The 15,055-nt window shown below is 45.9% G+C and overlaps 1 protein-coding gene across 1 annotated transcript in view; it reads right to left on the bottom strand.

The window, feature by feature from the left end:
* Window positions 1-15,055, bottom strand: part of PLXNA4 (plexin A4) — a 535,577-nt gene that overhangs the window by 51,746 nt on the left and 468,776 nt on the right. Inside the window, 8 exon segments of the mRNA XM_033162012.1 lie at window positions 6,548-6,614; window positions 8,098-8,248; window positions 8,251-8,282; window positions 8,284-8,363; window positions 11,288-11,430; window positions 14,804-14,830; window positions 14,833-14,984; window positions 14,986-15,035. Of these exon segments, the coding sequence (XP_033017903.1) occupies window positions 6,548-6,614; window positions 8,098-8,248; window positions 8,251-8,282; window positions 8,284-8,363; window positions 11,288-11,430; window positions 14,804-14,830; window positions 14,833-14,984; window positions 14,986-15,035 (702 nt within the window).

Raw genomic sequence — 15,055 nt, 5'->3', positions numbered from 1 at the left:
CTGCTCTCCCTTATTTTTTATTTCCCTTAAATTTCCATTTTTAATGGAAGGCAGCTCCTCCCCTGCTGGCCAGGGACTGGGTGGGAAGACCTTGCCTACTTGGAGAGAAAAGCCTCAGCCCTCAAAGCACAGTGGGAGCCGTTTCCTGTCCTTACAGGGGGGTGTATTCCTCCCCCTGCATCAGGCCCTATCCGTTGCCGCCGAGCCCCTCAGCCGGCCAATAGGGTTAGCTGGCGGGCGGAGCCTGGCTGCCTTTGAGCAGCTGCTGCTTCCTGTCCTGTTTTGATGGGATCGACAAGGAAGACGATGGGGCTCCATTGCGCGGAGCACATGCCTGCCCTCCTCTTTGCTCCGCTCCAAGCCTGAGCCCGCTTGGAGTTTAATTGCTGCTCCACCCACTTTTGCTTTCTGGCTCTGCCCACCACTGACATGTGACTGTCCCCAGGATAAGTGAGACCGTGCTGATCCCTTATTTTCAAACCGAAACTTGACAGCTATGCACAGAAGACAAGGAGCCACACTAAGCCATGTGTACCAAACTCTACGGGGGACTGGCTGTCAACACTGCTGGAACAGAGATGTGCTCAGGAGCAAGCAGCACAGGGAAGTACTTTCCTCCAAGTAGAACATGCATTGGAGTCAGAGTCTCCAGATCTGCTAACCTTAGTGCTGTTCCAAACCTTTGGCTCCTGGCTGAGAGGATAGGACATATGCTTTGCGTGATGGAGAAAATAATAATTCATAAACAGTCTCGTTTTTGATGATTCCATTTCCTTTTCAGGCCATAGCTAAATTGGAAGGCCTGTGCCTGCCTACTTTCGGCTAGTACCAGACTAGTTGCTTTTAGGCATTGTATTGTAGCAAATGTTTTCATTCCAGAACACTGAAAAGAATAAGCTGTTAAAATCCACGGTGAGAAAAGACTAGGCATGGCGACTGTGATTTATCTTGAATTGTTTTGCAGGCAGTACGAGCGGGGAATTGGGAGACATTAATGAATAGGAACAATTAGTCAAAGTCTAAGTAAGAAAGATATGACGCTGGCAAGATGAGCCCCTCAGGGTCGGAAGGCGTCCAACATGCTACTGGGGAAGAGCGGGAGGACAAGTACAAGTAGATCCAGAGCTGATGAAGCGGCTGGGCCAAAGCCGAAAGGACGCTTGGGTTGCGGATATGCCTGGGAAGCGAAGAAAGTCCACTGCTGTAAAGAAAAGTATTGCATAGGAACCTGAATGTAAGAACCAATGAACCTTGGTAAGCTGGATGTGGTAAAAGTGAGATGGCAAGAATAAACATTGACATCCTAGGCATCAGTGAACTAAAATGGACAGGAATGGGCGAATTCCAGTTCGGATGACTATCCATATCTACTACTGTGGGCTAGGAATCCCGTAAAAGAAATGGAGTGGCCCTCATAGTCAACAAAAAGAGTGGCGAAAGCTGTACTGGGATGTAATTTCAAAAATGATAGAATGATCTCGATGCGAATCCAGGCGACCTTTTAACATCACAGTAATCCAAGTTTATGCACCAACTACCAGTGCTGAAGAAACTGAAATTGATCAATTCTATGAAGACTTAGAACACCTTATAGAAATGACACCAAAGAAGGATGTTCTTCTCATTATAGGAGATTGGAATGCTAAAGTAGGGAGTCAAGAGATAAAAGGAACAACTGGCAAGTTTGGCCTTGGAGTTCAAAATGAAGCAGGGCAAAGGCTAATAGAGTTCTGTCAAGAGAACAAGCTGGTCATCACAAACACTCTTTTCCAACAACACAAGAGACGACTCTACACATGGACATCACCAGATGGGCAACATCGAAATCAGATTGATTATATTCTCTGCAGCCAAAGATGGAGAAGCTCTATACAGTCAGCAAAAAGACAAGACCTGGAGCTGACTGTGGCTCAGATCATCAGCTTCTTATAGCAAAATTCCAGCTTAAACTGAAGAAAGTAGGAAAAACCACTGGGCCAGTAAGATAGCATCTAAATCAAATTCCTTATGAATACACAGTTGAATGTGAAGAACAGGTTTAAGGATTTAGATTTGGTGGATAGAGTGCCTGAAGAACTGGGATGGAGGCTCGTAACATTATTACGGAGGACAGCAAACGAAAACCATCCCAATGAAAAGAAATGCAAGAAAGCAAGTGGCTGTCCAATGAGGCCTTACAAATAGCGGGGGAGAGAAGAAAAGCAAAATGCGAAGGAGATCGTGAAAGATAACAGGAAATTGAATGCAGATTTCCAAAGAATAGCAAGGAGAGACAAGAGGGCCTTTCTAAACGAGCAATGCAAAGAAATAGAGGAAAATAACAGAATGGGAAAAACAGAGATTTTTCAAGAAAATTGGAGATATGAAAGGAACATTTCGTACAAAGATTACCACAATTAAGGACAAAAGTGGAAAGGACCTAAACAGAAGCCAGAGCCATCAGAAGAGGTGGCAAGAATACACAGAAGGAATTATACCAGAAAGATATGGAGGATCTCATACACCCCAGTAATGTGGTTGCTGACCTTGAGCCAGACATCCTGGAGAGTGAAGTCAAATGGGCCTTAGAAAGCCTCTGCTAACAACAAGGCCAGTGGAAGTGATGATATTCCAGCTGAACTATTTAAAATTTTAAAAGAGGATGCTGTTAAGGTGCTGCACTCAATATGCCAGCAAGTTTGGAAAACTCAGCAGTGGCCAGAGGATTGGAGAAGATCAGTCTACATCCCAATCCCAAAGAAGGGCAGTGCCAAAGAATGCTCCAACTACCGCACAATTGCACTCATTTCACACGCTAGCAAGGTTATGCTTAAATTCTACAAGGCAGGCTTAGCAGTATGTGGACCGAGAACTCCCAGAAGTGCAAGCTGGATTTCGAAGGGGCAGAGGAACCAGAGACCAATTGCAAACATGCGCTGGATTATGGAGAAAGCTAGAGAGTTCCAGAAAACATCTACTTCTGCTTCATTGACTACGCAAAAGCATTTGACTGTGTCGACCACAGCAAACTATGGCAAGTTCTTAAAGAAATGGGAGTGCCGGATCACCTCATTTGTCTCCTGAGAAATCTCTATGTGGGACAAGAAGCTACAGTTAGAACTGGATATGGAACAACTGATTGGTTCAAATTGGGAAAGGAGTACTACAAGGCTGTATATTGTCTCCCTGCTTATTTAACTTATATGCAGAATTACATCATGCGAAAGGCTGGACTGGATGAATCCCAAACCGGAATTAAGATTGCCGGAAAAAATATCAACAACCTCAGATATGCTGATGATACTACCTTGTGGCAAGAAAGTGAGGAAGGAATTAAGAACCTTTTAATGAGGGTGAAGAAAGAAAGAAGCGCAAAATATTGGTCTGAAGCTCAACATCAAAAAACTAAGATCATGGCCACTGGTCCCATCACCTCCTGGCAATAGAAGGGGAAGAAATGGAGGCAGTGAGAGATTTCCTTTCTTGGGTTCCATGATCACTGCAGATGGTGACAGCAGTCACGAAATATAGAAAGACGCCTGCTTCTTGGAGAAAAGCAATTGACAAACCTAGGACAGCATCTAAAAAGCAAGACATCACCTTTGCCGACAAAGGTCCGCTATTGTAAAGCTATGGTTTTCCCAGTAGTAATGTACGGAAGTGAGAGCTGGACCAATAAAGAAGGCTGATCGCCGTAGATTGATGCTTTGAATTATGTGCTGGAGGAGACTCTTGAGTAGTCCCACTGGACTGCAGAGAAGATCAAACCTATCCATTCTCAAGAAATCAGCCTGAGTGCTCACCTAGAAGGACAGCTCCTGAAGTTGAGGCTCCGTACTTTGGCCACCTCATGAGAAGAGAAGACTCCCTAGGAAAAGACCCTGATGTTGGGAAAGATGGAGGGCACAAGGAGAAGGGGACGACAGAGGATGAGGGTGGTTGGACAGTGTTCTCGAAGCTACTACATGGAGTTTGGCCCAAACTGCGAGAGGCAGGAAGGATAGGCGTGCCTGGCATGCTCTGGTCCATGGGGTCACGAAGAGTCGGACACGACTGACACTGAACAACAACAACAACAAGTAAAGAAAAATGATTATATGTTAATATATCAATTCTAAGGGTTGTATGTTACCGAGACTCTTAATCTGAGGGTCATGGGTTCGAGCCTCAAATTGGGCAAAGATTCCTTCGTTGCAGGGGTTGGTCTAGATGATCCTCATGGTCCTTCCGCTCTACAATTCTATGGTTCTATGATTTTATGATCTCCTTGGCTCGAGGGTCACATAACTCTACCCTGTAACATTTCTCCAATGAAATAGGGATGGGGTGGCACTGTGGTCTAAACCACTGAGCCTAGGGCTTGCCGATCAGAAGGTCGGAGGTTCGAATCCCCGCGATGGGATGAGCTCCCGTTGTTCGATCCCAGCTCCTGCCAACCTAGCAGTTCGAAAGCACATCAAAGTTGAAGTAGATAAATAGGTACCACTCCAGCGGGAAGGTAAATGGCGTTCCGTGCACTGCTCTGTTCGCCAGAAGCGGCTTAGTCATGCTGGCCACATGACCCAGAAACTGTCTGCGGACAAACGCCGGCTCCCTCGGCCAGTAAAGCAAGATGCGCACCACAACCCCAGAGTCGTCCGCGACTGGGCCTAATGGTTAGGGGTCCCTTTAGCTTTTAAGGAAAAGCAGGATATTCCAGGATTAAATCAGAAACTGGGACAGCTTCTGTAAATCCAAGACTGTCCCTGGAAAATAGGGCACTTGGATGGTCTGCCATAAGAAAGAGATAAGCAATCAACTCTAAACTTCCATTGATTGTTTCTCAGGCATTAGAGTATGCAATTGTAATTGATGGGTCTGAGTCCAGGGCGTACTTGACTGTTTTGTGTGGCTACTTTCGTTCCGGTGTGTTACTGTAATGGGAAGCTGAAAAATGACAAAGATGGCCTCTGCTCATCTTCACTCACATCTTTTTGAATTAATATATAAATAAACTGTAGCCTAATACAGGGGCAAAGCAAAGACCCGGGAAAGAATCTGCAGTGTTTAAATGACAAGGCATAATATTATGACTCATGAATATGTCAGCCTGTTTATATTGTTGCACCTAATTATATGGAGAGAGAAAACAAGTGATAGGCATTATTAGTGCTTTAAATATGTGCGGTGAGTATATTTTGATACGCTGCTCATAAATTGAATATAATAAAGAACGAACAGTATTTTAACTGTAAATCACCCCACGCTTCAAAATCTCAAGAAGTCACCTTTGCCGAGGCTTTGATAGCATAAACATTTGCTTGAGTATAATTCATTAAGCCTTGATTTATATAACCTAGTAATTTAATTTGTTAAGGATTGCTGTTAGTTTATTTTTGTTTTTACTGCAATTGCGAGGACAGCTGAGAGCGTCTGAACATGTGTAAAGAACATTGCAAATTGTGTCTGAGCTAGGGAGGTGAGAGGGACTTTTGTTTCCTCCTCATTAAGAGAACAAAAACAAAACAAAAAAACATTTTGGAGTCCCAGATTCACGTGTTGATCAGAATGTAAATATGTGGATTATTGCACTCCAATCAGAACCATCCTGTCCTGGTGTTAGGCATGGCCAGTCTGGAGGGTGGGATGGCCCCCCTCCTGAAGAGGCTGCAGAAGACTGACAGAGACCCTGCCCAATCCTGGCCAGGGGGAGGTGCCATCCCTCGAGGATGCACTCGTAAGCAGAACGTATGAAGTAGCCTGAGGGCTGTCTGATTTCTTTGTTAACTTTGGATTATCTAGTTAAGTCCACAGTGGGAAATGTTTTAAAAAGAAAGAAGGCAGTCCTTGGACCACCTCGTAAAGTGTGGTATAGTGGTTAGAGCATAGCTGTCAACTTTTTCCTTTTTTTGTGGGAAATTCCCTTGTTCCAGCGCTGTTTCCCACTGCAAAAAAAGGAAAGGTTGACAGCTATGGATTAGAGAGTCAGACTAGGGCCTGGGAGACCAGGGTTCGAATTCTCAATCAGCAATGAAGCTCACTGGGTGACACTGCCAGTCCCTGCATCTCTGTCTGCCCTATCTCACTGGGTTGTTGTGGGGATTAAAGGAGGAAGAGGAGAAGGAGGTCCGTATAGTTAAAGGTCCGTATAGTTAAAGCTGTGGTTTTCCCAGTAGTGATGTACAGAATGAGAGCTGGACCATAAGAAGGCTGATCGCCGAAGAATTGATGCTTTTGAATTATGGTGCTGGAGAACTCTTGAGAGTCCCATGGACTGCAAAAGATCAACCTATCCATTCTTAAAGAAATCAGCCCTGAGTGCTCACTAGAAGGACAGATCCTGAAGTTGAGGCTTTCCGCGGTATTTTTCCGCGGTATTTTTTCATTGGCCCCTTCTTGTCAGCTGCTTCCCCCTGTTTTTCCAACCCATTGGGTAACTCAGAAACCAAACAATGTTAAAAACAACAGCCGCAATCCATACTAAGCCCACTGCTTAAAACAACAACAGCCAGGTATCCACATACTGTAAGAAATAACAGTCCAGTGAATGCTTAAGGGTGAAGTTGTCACCAAAACTGGTTCTTCTTACCTTGAGAAACTTGTAGAGCAGGAAGGTGAACCAGTTAGTGAGCATCTTCTCAGCAACAGATTCTGTCCTATAAGGAATGTGGAGAAAAAAAATAAACCATGCAGAGCCCCAGGAGAAATCTCCTTGCCTGTTTTGCCATGCCCCCTACGCCAAACATTCGGATTTTGAATTTACATGGAAACCTCTGACAAAAGAAGAAGAAAAAAGTTTCATAATTGGAATTTGAGAGGGATAACATTCTCCCTGTCTGAATTTCTCTATGGGTTTGCCTTGAGTTTTATATCTGGTGAAGTTTGGTAGCTGCTCATTAGCCGTGATCAACACTTTTTAATCACAGACAAGGCCCCCTAACGCTGGCAGCAGTGGGGTTGCTCTCATAAGATACAGTCATATCTCTGGTTGCGTTTGCTGTGGGTTGCGTTCGGCACGGGTTACGAATGCGCCGAACCCGGAAGTACCAGAACGGGTTACTTCTGGGTTTGGCGATTCGTGCATGCGCAGAAGCACTAAATCGCGCTTTGCACATGTGCAGAGGCGCCGAATCGCGCTGCACACATGCACAGATATGGCGCTTCAGGTGCGGACCAGGTTGCGGACCTAGGGCACAAGAAGGGGTCAGGGGGCACCGCAGACGTTGTTTTAGGGTGCCAAGACTTTGGTGTTGGGTGGAAACTGGAGAGGGGCACTTCCGGATTCTGCAAGTGACTGAGCGGTCATGTTTTGAACTAGCTCTACACTGTAAATAGGAATGCACAATAAATAGTCTTGGCAACTGAAGGCTCTGTTGTTACCCATGAGCAACACTTGGGAAAACCCTGACACTTTCATGTTTATTTAAAATGTAAACATTGAAATGGATGAAATGTAAGGAGAAGAGGTAGAAAGTGATGAAATAGATAGGAATTATGGTAACCACAAGGCGGGAGGGGGGAGGGAGTTGCCCAATGCGAGTAAAAATTTAATGTGAGCAACATGGATGTTTATATATTATGAAATGGAAACTTAATAAAATATTATTTTTTAAAAAAACTGCACAAGTTAAATGTGTGTAAGTTTGGGCATCCTGTGCTCAGTTTTAATGCTTGCAATTATCTTTGTGTCACTTTTTTTTTTGGCAGGATTTTGATTTAATCGAACCGAGCTCTAGATCCTCAGTTACAGCTTATTTTTCTGTTACTGTTATTATTATTTATTTAATTTATATCCCACCCTGCCTCCCCCAAGGATCCCATGGGCAGCAAACAGATACAGGATTTAAAAAAGAAAATGAAGCAAGCACATTCTAAAACGGTCTAAAAACAAATTACGATTAAAAATGTCTAAAGCGGTCACAGCTGAAACCATCCTAAAAGCAATCACAATTAAAAACACCCTCCATTCAGCCCACCAAATTACTGGGAAAACAGGGCTTTCAAATTCCTCCTGAAATAATGCCGGAGATAGGAACACCTCACTAGAGAGGGGGATTCCGCAACTGCGGGAACCACCCCTGAAAATACTTTTTTGGACAATTTAACGAGCAACGGCAACCACCTGCTCCCAGGGCTTACCTCCGAAGCAGCAGCTTAGGATGGTTTTTGCTCTCCAGGTTTTTGTCTATGAGGTCGGCCAGGAGCTGCTTGAGGACATCCGTGGCATATTCCAGCTTACTCTGCAGCACCGTCATGATGAGGGAGGCCACATTGCCACGGTCTCGCATAGGAAGCTGCGCTGGGACTCCAGGGTGCGGATGAAACAGGAGGAAGACCTTGTTGTTGATGAGTTGGGCAAAGAGCTTCAAGCCCTTCTCAACCCGCTCTTGCCGATAACCAGGGACCTGTCAAAAACATAGAGAAGAAGAGAATCAATTGGTTGGCGGCCAGTTGTACCTCTAGCACAGTGTTTCTCAAACCTGGGTCCCCAGCTGTTTTGTGACTACAACTCCCATCACCCCTAGACAGCAAGACGAGTGCTCAGGGATGATGGGAGTTGTAGTTCAACAAGAGCTGAGAAACACTGTAGTCTAACATAAAGCACCATATATGTCACTCAGTGTAGACCAGGGGTCAGCAAACTTTTTCAGCAGGGGGACGGTCCCTGTCCCTCAGACCTTGGGGGGGGGGCAACTATATTTTGAAGGGGGGAAATGAACAAATTCATATGCCCCACAAATAACCCAGAGATGCATTTTAAATAAAGCCACATTCTACTCATGTAAAACACCAGGCAGGCCCCACAAATAACCGCAGAGATGCATTTTAAATAAAAGGACACATTCTACTCATGTAAAAACACCAGGCAGGCCCCACAAATAACCCAGAGATGCATTTTAAATAAAAGGACACATTCTACTCATGTAAAAACACCAGGCCCCCACAAATAACCCAGAGATGCATTTTAAATAAAACACACATTCTACTCATGTAAAAACACCAGGCAGGCCCCACAAATAACCCAGAGATGCATTTTAAATAAAAACACACATTCTACTACTCATGTAAAAACACCAGGCAGGCCCCACAAATAACCCAGAGATGCATTTTAAATAAACACACATTCTACTCGTGTAAAACACCAGGCAGGCCCCACAAATAACCCAGAGATGCATTTTAAATAAAAACACATTCTTCATGTAAAAACACCAGGCAGGCCACAAATAACCCAGAGTTGCATTTGAAATAAAACACATTCTACTCCTGTAAAAACACACTGATTCCCAGACCGTCTGCGGGCCGGATTGAGAAGGCGATTGGGCCAGATCCAGCCCCCGGGCCCTAGTTTGCCTATCCATGGCATAGACTGTCTACACAGAGTTACAGTGTTACAAAGATGTCAGCAAAAGTGACACGAAGGCTGGCAACATCAACCCCACCAGACAACCGCAATGCCTGGAGACAGACAAACAGGCCGTGCATCCACAGCATGACCAGAGAACGAATGACCGCTGGGAGGAACGCGGAGAGGAGAAACGCCGTGGTGCATCTGCAGCAGCACAACCGGATGCCTTCATCTGCCCCAGCTGCAACAAAACATGTCTCTCCTGTATTGGTCTCTACAGCCACAGCAGATGCTACAACTCTCCACTTCTAAAACTGCACCCTGTCATTATCTCCCGAGACAGACGGATGCCAGCGACAGTCACTGTAGACTTCACTGAACTAGACGGACCAATGGGACTGGTACAAAGAAATTCAGCTGCCCAGTCCTGCACCCAAGCCAAAGAGGCAAGGCATTTGTACACACAAAAAGGCCGAACAAAGGCTGGCCAGAAGTGGTGCCAGCTTCCCTTTGATGAATCAAGCAATGTGGCTTTGTCCCGATCCCCTCAATTCTCTCTGCAGGACCCCCCAGCATAGTACCTGCCAATATTTTTCAGGAGGGGCTGCCATCACCACCTCCTCTGCTTCTTCCCCCTGGCACACAGCATGCCTTAGCTGCCTTTGCAGTCTGCTCCACTCCGCAGCAGAGGCGGCCAGCCGTGCCAAACCATTTTTACAACAAAAGAAGTGAAATTATGGAACTCGCTCCCACAGGAGGCCGTGATGGCGACCGACCTAGACAGCTTGAAAAGAGGATTAGATGAATTCATGGAGGAGAGGTCTATCAATGGCTATCAGCCATGATGGCTGTGATCTGACTCCACAGTTGGAGGCAGCAATGCTTCTGAATACCAGTTACCGGAAACCACAGGAGGGGGGGAGGTGCTCTTGGAGAGCCAGTGTGGTGTAGTTAAGAGCGGTAGACTTGTAATCTGGTGAACCGGGTTCGTGTCTCCGCTCCTCCACATGCAGCTGCTGGGTGACCTTGGGCTAGTCACACTTCTCTGAAGTCTCTCACCTCACAGAGTGTTTGTTGTGGGGGAGGAAGGGAAAAGAGAATGTTAGCCGCTTTGAGACTCCTTTGGGTAGTGATAAAGTGGGATATCAAAGCCAAACTCTTCTTCTTCTTCTTCTTCTTCTTCTGCTCAAATCCTGCTGGCGGGTTTCCCACAGGCATCTGGTTGGCCACTGTGAGAGCAGGATGCTGAGCTAGAGAGGCCACTGGCTTGATTCAGCAGATCAAATGGCCAGTTGGGACTAGAATGAAGAGCAACTGAGCTCCTTATTGCTTTGTGATGTAATACAGGAAGAAGCACATGCCCACCAAGCCACAGAGGTATGGAGGAGGAGCCATCCTTGGCTTTCACAGAAAGGGCTCTTGTCCAAAAGGAGCTGCAGGACTCCTTAGCCACAAGGGTAGCTAATATTTTGTGTCCTGAGAATCCACTTTCTCAGCAATCCATCCCTTCACTTGTGTTGCCAATGAATGCTCTCCCATACACATCTACAACTCGCCGCACAAACAGCACAAACACTCGCTCGTCACAAAGTCCACAATTCTCTCCCTATGTCTCTCTCTCACACGCAGTGAAGCATTTATACACACCACCTTTCTCCCACACACAAAACACACAGAGCATATCCAGTCTTCTCCAGGGATGGATGATGCAGTGAGGAGGTTGGCACAGTGCAAACAAACTGGCAGGAAGACCAGATGGGTTCTGCTGGGGCATTTGCACTGTGCTGACCTTCTTGCTGTCTCTCCTCTCACCCTCCCTCTCTTTCTATCACCAACATCTCCAGATAGACCTGGGATGTCTCTCATCTCGAACCCTGGAGAGCTTCTGCCAATCAGTGCAGACAATATGGAGCTAGATGGACCAATGGTCTGTGTCAGCATAAGGCAGCTTCCGGCGTTCCTGTGTTTAAGGAATGTGCTTACCTCCAGATCCCTCAGCACAGGGTGATCTTCGATGCCAGGGAAAAGCACCCTCATGGTATAGGTCCGGTAATCCAGAAACGGGATGCCAGCTCCATCTAAATCGCTAGTCAGCTCATGGATGTCAGTCTGCAGTTCTGCAAAAGCTGTGATTTAAGGTGGCGGGGGAGAGGAAGGAGACAAAAAGCTGGAATATTAAAGGGAAATATTAATCCTAAGTGGAGAAGATCTGGGGCAGCGCAGTGGACTGAACATCAGGCTGTGATCGGAACAGCACAAGCTAAAATTCTCACCCTGTCATGAAATTCACAGAAATACCCAGGGCTCATCAACATCTCCCAGCCTATCCTACCTTATTGAGGTCCCGGAAGGCTAAGTAGGGGCACCCTCCTCTACACTGCCCTGAGCTCTTTATGGAAGGATGGGATGCGAGGGTTGCATACCATAGAGAAATGTCCCCTCAAGGCAACTCCCCCAAAGCATGGCTTGGCTAAGGTACAGCTTTAGCTGGTGTTCACCTGCACTGGTAGGGCAGAAGCCAGGGAGCCCAACAGCAGGTGGTGCCACAGCCAATGGCAGGCAAAGCCAACTCATTCTAGTTTTACCGTCCCCACCTTGCAGAGTTCTGTCGAGACAACACTGAGACCAAAGAGGAGGAAGCTAAGAGCACAAATCATCCCCTGAGGGATCGCTCAATTAAATTCTTAATCTCAGGGTCGTGGGTTTGAGCTCCACATTGGGCAGAAGATTTCTGAATTGCAGGGGGTTAGACTAGGTGACACTTGTGGCCGCTTCTAACTCTACTATTCTATGATTAGGTGCAAGGTCGGACAAGCCCGTTGCTATGGCAATGGCCCAGGTGCCACCTAAGTGAGTAAGATGTGCCAGCTCATTAGTCAGTGAGTCTGCTCATGAGGCGGAGTCTGTGTTACATCTTGAAGCTGCAGCAACCTTATGTCTACCTTGTGCTTGTACAGTGGTAACCTTGGGTTACAGACACTTCAGGTTACAGACACTTCAGGTTACAGACACTTCAGGTTACAGACGTTTCAGGTTACAGATGCTTCGGGTTACAAACTCCACTAACCAGGAAGTGGTTGCTCCAGGTTAAGAATGGAAATCGCATGCTAGCAGTGCAGCGGCAGCAGAAGGCCCAATTAGCATTTCAGGTTAAGAATGGACCTCTGTAACGAATTAAGTTCTTAACCCGAGGTGCCACTGTACATATCTGTATCTGTATCTACAAAGCCTACGAGCTGTATGTCTATATCAATGTCTGGAACTGTATTAATGAAGCCTTATCTTCTACAGCAGTAAACTATTTTGGACCGTAAGCTGGTGAATGGAACTGGGCGCACCTTCTGCTGCGGGTGTATCTCACCTCAGATCCCAACAGGTGCCAACCCTGGATTTTATGCAAATAAGGGAGGCAGGTTGGAGCTGGGCAAGGACAGACCAAGTTTGGTGGAGCAGTGCCCAGACACTGAAAGAACACACACCACGATGTCCAAAGCTCAGTGAAGGATCACTTGTTTTGCCCATATGAAATCCCAGATTCAAGGCTGGCCATCTCCTGTTAAGAGTCTTGGGTGGCAGAGCTGGGAAAGGCTTCTGTCTCTGCTTGGAGAGCTGCTTTCAAATGAAGTAGAGGCTATTCCTGGTGGTCTGATGCAATAGGTGGGTCTTTCATTATTCCTTGCTTATTGGCCATCAGGTCTCTTCCCCTCCCATTCCTTCTTCCTGGCTCTAAACTGAGGATGGGGAACATCGGGTCCAGGGATGAATGTGGCCCCACAATCCTGTTTATCTGGCTCTTGGGATTCCAACCCCCCCCCGGACACTCCCCACATCCTCTACTAGCCCTGCTTCGCAGCCTCGTTGGGTGGTTTAAAAAAACTTCAGTGATAAAAACACAGTAACCGAATCAACAAGATTAACAGCCGGCAAAACAAGAAATAAAAAACAACAGAGATAATAAAACATGATTTAGATTAAACTGAACACTGAAAGCCTACTTTTATTTATTTTTTAATATATATATTTTATTGATTTGTTAACAAAAAAGTGCAAATGTAACAAAAAGAAAGAAGACAAAGAATTAAAATTTAAACCATAAAACACCACTGCCCGGAAGGACAAAAGTATAAAGATACAGTGCAGCTCCAAGGGATAGTAAAATATTGACTCATACAAAGATTCTCTTTACAAATAATAAATATTTTTTAAAAAATAAAATAAAAGAATTTTCCACCTGTGAATTCCATCATTATTGAGAATAAAGGTTCTATATAGCCTGACGTGAGCTAGGAATTTGCATATACTGGTGACACTGAGAAACTAAATGCCTTGAATAAGAAATAAAACCATCCCATATAGCAAAGCAAGCGTCATTCGAGTTCTGCCCGTTATACTTTTTAGTTTGTGGGATATATTTTCAAGAAGGGCAATTTGCGAAACTGTAGAATACAAGCATCCAAATTACTAAGATTAAAGGTCTTCCAGAATTTGGCAATACAGCCCAGGCTGCTGATAAGAGATGACAAATAAGTTCTTTATTTTTCAAAGCCCATACTGGTTCAAATGCACCAGGTGAAAAGATGGAGCAATAGTTTCTTTTGCTATCAAGAAACTAACTAAACTAACTGAGCAAATACAACGTTCCAAAATCCAGACCTTTGAGCAGTCCCACCATATGTGTTTATATGCCAACTACATGGCTGCCCCTCCAACACAGTGAAGATATACCTGGATGCATGGAGGAGAGCTGTCATGGAGTATGATACCAGCCACGTTCTAACTTTAGAAAGAGCTCTCAAGTTTGAGCTGGCGATGACCTGTATGGAGGCTTGGTCCACAGACCATTCCTCTGCTCCTATGTCCCAATTAGATTCCCAGCATGACTTTTGACTATGGGCCCCAACGGAGGCATTAATCAGAAATGTGTACAATATAGAGACCAGTCCCATTACAAAATGTGTTGTATCTTTGACCCATCATTCAAAAGGAGTCGATTGCCCGGTGCCATCTGTTTTCGTAGAGTGACAGATGAGAAGGGACTAAAGCTGGCAGCCCATTAGCCAGGGAGGGTTGACCCCCCTCGACGTGTAGAAATCGACCTATTGTACACACGTAAACATTGCACTTGTGCTGCAATTGCTTTTGGCTTTGTCTGTGTGGCCCCTGGAATGTTGTCTGGAAGGGAATGTGGCCCTTGAGCTTATGAAGGTCTGCCCCACTCCTGTTCTAAGCCATGTACAGTCTGACTGCCCCAAGGCAACTGGAACTTCAGTCTCTCCTGTCCCCTTAACCTACTCCTTTCCACACAATTCCTTTGCTAGCAGTTCCATTCTTAGCTATAACATGAGCCAACTGGTCTACACGCCTACACACATTCTCAGGTTGCCCTGCATCTCAAAATGGGCTCTCCTGTTGCCAGATGCACACTTCTCTACTTTGCATATGACAGAAGGATCCTCCCACGGTTTTTCATATATTTTTGGTCCCTTCCGCTTGCCGTACCTTCCTTGCACTCCAAGGCGACCCGGACTCCAAGTTGTCCATTTGCATCTGGAGCCGTTTGAGGGTGAGGTCACTCTCGCGGGACTTGCGCTTGTAGGCAATCAGCACGGCCACAATGAAGATGATGAGGAGCCCCCCTGCCACGGCAATGCTGACAATGGCGGGCAGGCTAAGTGGGCTGTGGGGAGATGTTCACCATCCCTGGGGAAAACTCCATCCCTCCAACGCGAGCCTGCAAGTTAGAGGAAGGAA

This window comes from Lacerta agilis, chromosome 10 (assembly GCF_009819535.1).
Source record: "Lacerta agilis isolate rLacAgi1 chromosome 10, rLacAgi1.pri, whole genome shotgun sequence".
In the NCBI taxonomy this organism is placed as follows: Eukaryota; Metazoa; Chordata; class Lepidosauria; order Squamata; family Lacertidae; genus Lacerta; species Lacerta agilis.
This window is presented reverse-complemented; position numbering and strand designations above follow the sequence as displayed.